The 7,421-nt window shown below is 33.4% G+C and overlaps 1 protein-coding gene across 1 annotated transcript in view; it reads left to right on the forward strand.

The window, feature by feature from the left end:
* The window catches only part of AGMO (alkylglycerol monooxygenase), a 307,596-nt gene that overhangs the window by 109,526 nt on the left and 190,649 nt on the right, over positions 1 to 7,421 (forward strand). The window contains 1 exon segment of the mRNA XM_011364559.1: positions 2,353 to 2,456. Within this exon segment, the coding sequence (XP_011362861.1) occupies positions 2,353 to 2,456 (104 nt within the window).

Below are 7,421 nucleotides of genomic sequence, written 5' to 3' on the forward strand. Positions count from 1 at the left end.
CTATTAACTGTTTCTCGTTTTGTTTATAAAAAACTATTGGAATAATTTTTCATAAGTTATATTTTATAACCAATTTTAAAAGCTATTTACTTTAAATAAGCTGAATATGAACTGCAAAAAAAAAATCCTGTATTCTTGTTTTTCCTAATTCTGAAAAGTGACAGCGGTAAGGCAGTACGATCCAGTTACTCTACCCTGTTTACACAGCTGTACTTCATTGAATGACGGCTTGTGTTACACACAGTTTGTGATAGGAAGTAAATGCTTTTAAAACAGCTAAAGAGACAGGTCTTTGACCTCCACCTTTGTGGATTCTTTGTTCCGCCATTTAGCTTCTGTGGAGGTTATAAGGAAGTAGTTCCAATATATTATTACCCTCTAATTTAACCTCATCTGATTAGCTTATCCCCTTGTGAATCCGTAACATGGATACATCATGATGAATTTTTTAAACAAATTTTAAAAGGGTCAATAAAATGGACAATGTTTTTATGTGTAATGAAGTTTATAAGTAACAGGTTCTGAAATATTCAATGATGAGTGTGTTATAGAAAGAAATGGTGTTTAGAGTGTTTCACGGGTTGAATCTGTAAGAAGTTTTAGAAGTCAGGAGATTTATCAAATTTATTACCTCTTAATAAACTTGCACACAACATCTGAAGATATTAAGTGCCACAGGATTCTTTGTATATCTCTTATTCATAGCTATATAGGCTAGTCAATAAAGCAGAGATTTTAGTTATAGGTTATTTCAAGGATTATACCTGGGAAGTTAGAAGTCATTATGGTGAAGTCATTCTCATTTGTATAAGAAGAATATTCTTCATTGCTTGAGTAGAAATACATGGTCATTACCAGATATGATTCAAATGTCAACCAATTGGAATCTAAGTTACATATAAATTGATTATGAAAATACTTGTCACACTTGAAAACACATGACTTTAGTAGAAATGACTTCTATCTATGCATAATCCTGTTCCTAATCTCATTCTCACAGAATTAAGTCCTTCTTATATCTCTGAGCTATCATTTGTTTACCAAAACTCTTTTGCAAATTTCATCTGGTAACTCCCTACACAGACTGTCCAGAGAGCTTTTATTTTCCAAATGAATGACTGAGAAGTCCACCCAAATTGAATACGTAAAAAATATATAAATTATATATAGCCATGATTTTTACAAAACCCTCGGACAAATTATCTGCCATGTGCCAGGTATTTTAACTTTTAATATGTGGCAACCGCAAAAACCAATAACCCCAAATTTTCACTCTCAGGTTCACTGTTCAGTTACCATGAATACAAGCGTAAAAGATTTAATTTCTAATCTATACTGGCAGAAATATCACATAGTTACTTCTTTCTCTTGTATTCATAGCAAAGGACTGAATATAAATTAGTTTAGCTAAGAACATAATTTTTTAAGTTGAATATAATGTAATGTGTCATTTTTATATGTAATTCTTATAGAAAATTAAAAATATGATCAATGTGATCAAATGAAAAATGTTGGCTTGTTCTCTTCTATGCCATCTACTTTGGGGGGGTCATTACAGTTGCATGTTTGTAGTACAGAAGAAAAACAAGCAATTATCCTTTTGGGGTGTATAAGAATTGCAAAGCATTATGAGGGCAATTCGTATGCTTGATGACAGTAAACAACTTGCATTTCCTTTTTTATTATGAGGACAAACAACAATTATGTGGGATAATTTTAGAAGTGGTATTGTACTTTGGTAAGGCATAAACAGAAGAATACGTAACTATTAGCTAATATATTTCCATAAATAAAAAAGGAATCTTAAGTCTTAGGGTCAAATATTACTCTGCTTTGCCTCTTATTTCAATAGACAGATTTTGAAACGTCTTAAAAAGCCATCAGGAAAGAATATTATATAACATTTTATTCCAAAATTTATGCACAATTTCTCCCACCAGAGTATTCTTCTTTAATTAGAAATGTGTTATCACATACTGAAAAATCATCACTATCCATTGACTATATTGTTACAACATTACCAGTTAAACTTTATGATCTGTCATATTGTAATATGTTAGCAAAGTGTAAATTTTGGAAGTCATTTCAGTTTGCTGGAGGCATTTAATTATATCATATACACTATACATATTTATTGGCTATGTTTCAATTTTTTTATTTGTTCTTAATTTATACCCTCCCTGCTTCCAAAAGTAATTTGAGGCAGCTTATTTTAATTATAATTATATTAGCTAGCTTTTTCAGAGATGTTCCAGATTTTCTTTGTCACTCAACAGAGCAGTATATATAACTGAAAATGGAAGTTACTTTGTTCTTATTCTCATGGCTCATTTCAAATTATGTGTTTTGCAGAGGTTAATATTATGTGGGCTGGACACCAAACACACCACAGTTCTGAAGACTATAACTTATCCACAGCACTGAGACAATCTGTCCTCCAAATATATACTTCCTGGGTAAGTTGTATGAAATTGAATAAATGTGATAATATAATTCATTTTTTAAAAGTCTCAGCTGTTTCTATTTCCTACGAGTAAACTAATAGAAGGTGTTTGCTAAAAAGCTTCTTTCTCCTCTGTAAGGGCAGACACACATGAAGTGGTGCTCTCCAATGATAGCCTTTTATTTGATCCCCAAAACTCTCCCTGATGCATATAGAAAAGTGAGAAAGTTGTTATTTTATATTTACTATCAGGTAAGGGTAGTGATGTATAGACAATGTATCTCAATGCAAATATATGCAAACAGATTTTATTAGAAATTTTTAAAAGCAGTTCTTTAAAAATGAATTCCCATTTTTGCACAGCTAAGAAAAATCTACTTAAACTCTTCTATTTTTATCTACATATTAGAGCAGTTAATGAGATGCTCAACAAAAAGTTTGGCTCTAAAATATTAAGACTAATGAATAGGAGAAATAGCCTTTAGTTCTAAGGTTCTTCTAATTCACTGGGCAAAGCTGATCTACTTGGTAGCAGCCTTCATTCTGGATTGTCCCCCTTTAGCTCTTTTAACCATCCAAAATACTGCTGCTAAAATGCATGTTGAGCTAGAAAGTCAGAGTTATTGTGTAAGTGCATTCATCGGTGAGCTATTTACCAAGTATAAATTATAATCTAACATGTATGAGTCTTTATAGTTTTCAAGATACTTCTCTTAGACACCATTTATTGAGTACACATCATATGTCAGATAATCTTCTAAGAACTCTTGTATTGACTCATTTGATCTTCATGACTTTAAGATAATAACAATCTCATTATTAAATGATGAAACTGAGTCCACAGTTCAAACACAGAACTTGTAAAGGAAGGGGTAGAATGTGAACTCATTCGACCCGGCTCCAGGATCCCAGATCTTAATCTGTGTACTACATTCTCTTCTAGGTGCCTCTATACTGTTTTTCACTTATGATATTTCATTTGATTCTCACAAATAAACCCATGCATGCTAGATCAAGTGTTACTAATATCAGAGAACTGAAAATCAGTGAGGTTAATTAATTATACAGATAGTAAGTGATAAAGCCTCATGTTTGAAACCAGATGTCTCATAACCAATAGAAAAATATACTGACTGGTATGTGTTCCAACACAAACAGCAGAATAGGCACAAAAAGTCTATAAACCAGGATGGTACTAATACGTTTGCTGAAATGGATATTAAAAGAAATTCACCCCTGCTCCCAACACCATACACCTGTTATAGCTTGGAGTAATTTCCTATGGCTGCCCAAACAAAGTACCAAAAACTGGGTAGCTTAGAGTGACAGAAATGAGCTGTCTCACAGTTGTGAAGACCAGGTGTCTGATATCAAAGTGGCTTGGGCAGGGCCATGGTCCCTCTGAAGGCACTAGGGAAAGAGCTGTTCTAGTTCTCTCTCCTAGGTTCTGATAGTTCCTTAGTTGTGGGGAGTATAACTCCAGTCTTCAATTGCAGTATCTCTGTGTCTGTGTCCAAATTTCTCTTTATTAAAAAAAGACATCAGTCATACTGGATTAGGAGCTCACCCTACTCCATTTTGACCACCTCTTAACTAATTACATCTGGTGTGATTCTATTTCCAAATAAGGTCACATGCTGAGATACTAGGGGATTGGAGTTTGATGTCTTAGGGATAGGATTTTGACACGTGAGTTTTGAAGACATAAAATTTAATCTATAACACAGCTCTGAGCAATATAGATGAAAAAGAAAGAATATCTGTCTGTCTGTGTGTCTGTCTGTGTGTCTTTCTGTCTATCTATCTATTATCTATTTATTATCTTATTTTTTTCCATCTCCTATAGCTTGTGCTGAAATTCTAGATAATTAAATGTGGAAAAAAATATTACTTACTGCACTGTTACACAATTCAAAACTAGTTCAGGGCTCCAGTAAATGGAGGGAAGAACAAGACCCTAATGGAAAGAAGGGATACTGTATACCCTCCCTTCTTTAGAAATAGCTTCACTAATACAAACTTTTATTATCCTATCCAAATTAGGCTGAATATCAGACTGATTAAAATAATGACCTCAACAATCTTTATTCTCGTCTGATTTATGCATTTAAATCAAACCTCCAGTAATTGCATTTGGGAGGAGAAAGCCTCTATTAAGGATAGAGCTGTATTTGAAGTTGCTCCAAGGAAATCGGTGCAGTTAGTGAATTAATCATCTGAAGAATTGTCAAAGAAAAATTTTTATCAGAGCAACACAGATTTCAGAACTAGAAGGAATCTTGGAGATAACGTATTTAAATCATCTACTTTGGAAGCTAAAAAATAAATCTCAGAGGAACCCACTACATCATGCAGCATTGAACATCGTTGGTTGGAATTGAGTTTAGACTTCTCACTCCCAGTTGATCATAATTTTTATCCTGGTTTTATTTGTGTCATTCCGTCATTAAGTTAATGCATCCAAAGTTACAGATTAGTGAAAAATCTAAGAGAAATGTGAGTTCACACCTATCTATTGCAAGAATAAATTTCCTTTGCAGTCTTATATCACATCATCATCAAGGGCACAGAAAAATATGCTGAACAAGGAAATGAGCATTGGAAATACATCATAAGCTGCTAATTTGGGGGAGGGGTGGGGTGGTGGGGGAGAGGGGGCAGACCGGGAAGACTTGCATTGTGGGAAATAAAAGGTGGGGATTATAAATCAGCTTGGATTCTTTTCTAGCTTTTGTAGGTCTATTTGAAGATAGCATAGATGGTTTAAGGTTCTGCAGTAGTTAACAGTCTCTGATAGGTCTTTCTAGACATTAAAATCAAAGAGCAGTCATCAGATTTCTTTATTTTTTCCAACTCTTTGTAAGACTCTTTTCATCAACACTGCTTCATCAGGCATGTAATTTGGTAGTTACTAAGGCAACAGTGTATTTTAGAACAAATAAAAAATGGGTCATGTCTTTGAAGATAAAATTGATTTGTGAAATGAAAAGCAAAATTAAGCTCAGAGTGCTTTTCTTTGATAGTACTATGCAAATTAGGATAGCAGACCTGTCATTTAAAGTAAAAGAATTCAACTTTCGAAAATTTCTAACCATACTTTTTGCATTTTTTAGTCCAGTTTTAAGCTTAGAGATAACATTACCTATTCAAAAAGAGTTGCCATTTTAAGTGAGGCTTATTTATTGCATACTAAATATATCATTTTGCATGCTACTTCAATCTTTTATCACACATCTTAATTAATATAATGCCTTAAACACGATAGTCTCTCAACTTTGCAAATAATAAAATGTGTCTAGACTCATGGATATTATGTAATATATAACAGTGTAGGAATTAATATTTTGTTTTCTGCCAACTTTAAAATACCTGAATGTTGTAGTTTTATATTGAAAACATAGCTATAGAAGTGCTTAAAAAATAAAAGAATGGGATATATCAAAAGAATACAGAAGCCAACTTGAAAGAGCTCCGAGTGCCAAAATCTGGAACAATTTGAACAACAAAATAGCATTGTAAATAGCAATTTGAACAACTGTAGCATTGTAAACCAAAGTATAAAATAAATAGCTTTGAAATCAGTCCATACTGATGTAGATAAATGATGGAATAAATAAATAAAAGGGGGCAAGTTAATGAGAGACAAATTTCCTTAAATAATTACAAATAATATATGTAGATCCTGCTCCTCTCTAAGAAATGCAGCTTAATGCCTCCCTTAGTCCTACTCTTTGAATGTGGCCTGTGCTTGGTAAGTCTTTTACTAAGAGTATGGAAAAGGGACAAAAAGTAGGGTGGGGTGGGAGGGTGACTTCAGAGTGGAGAAACTTGGCAAATGCAATCTTAGATCAAAGTCAATGTCATCAGTGATGTCTTCTTTGAAACAAATACCCTTTGATTAGACATAATATAAATGTGATCTTGATAGCATGTACCCTTTGATAAGATATAATGAGAATGGTCTTTCACCTCCTATGGTCTTTGTCACCAAAACCCTAACCCCAGTCTAACCTTGAGAAAAGACATCTATCAAACCCAAATGGAGGGACATTCTACAAAATACCAACAAGTACTTCTCAAAAGTATAAAGGTCATGAAACACAAGGATCATCTGAGAAACTATCACAGGTCAGAGGAGACTATAGGATATAAAGTTAATGTAATGTTACAGCCTGGATGAGATCCTAAAACAGAAAAAGAACATTAGGAGGAAAAAAAAAAACTAGTGAAATCTAAATGAGGTGGAGTTTAGCGGTATTTAGCTAACAGTAATGTACCAATGTTGGTTTCTTAGTTGTGGCAATGTGGCATGTAATATGTTAGCAATACAGGAGTCTGAGTGAAGGGTATGTGGGATCTCCTTGTGCTATTTTTGCATCTTTTCTGCAAATATTAAACTATTATAAAATATGTAGTTTATTCAAAAACACAACTACATGTACTTACCTACATTTTCATACTTGGAGCCACTGTATATAACTCTAGGAAAAATAAACTTAGAACTAGCCATTAACAATAGACATTGGAACTTGAGACCCCTAGAGTATCATAAAGAAAAAATGATTCAGCTAATGCTATTTTAAATAGCTGTTGTTCTAAAGTAATTCTTTATTTTTCCATTTTTAATCCTTCATTCACCCATGGTGATCTTTCCGGAAGGCCAGCTTTGAACAAGCTAAATTCCTCTGTAACTTTGAGAAGGGAATCTCATAGATTCCTTATAATTTGCAGAGCTAGTCAAAACCTGGTCCCAACACTCTCCAATCTCATCTTCCACACCCTCCATTGTCACCCCATCTCCAATTTAACAATTAATTTTCAGTTCCCTAAATCTTCTATATTACAGTGCCTTGGTACTTCACTGTACATTATCTCTGCCTGGAAAATTATTTTCCCTTTACCTCTGATTGTCATATCCTTCAAAATTCAATCCATTCCTCTTCTACAGATCCCTAACTTTTCCCAGGTTGCTTTTTTT

This window comes from Pteropus vampyrus, unplaced genomic scaffold, assembly GCF_000151845.1.
Source record: "Pteropus vampyrus isolate Shadow unplaced genomic scaffold, Pvam_2.0 Scaffold4, whole genome shotgun sequence".
Taxonomy (NCBI): domain Eukaryota; kingdom Metazoa; phylum Chordata; class Mammalia; order Chiroptera; family Pteropodidae; genus Pteropus; species Pteropus vampyrus.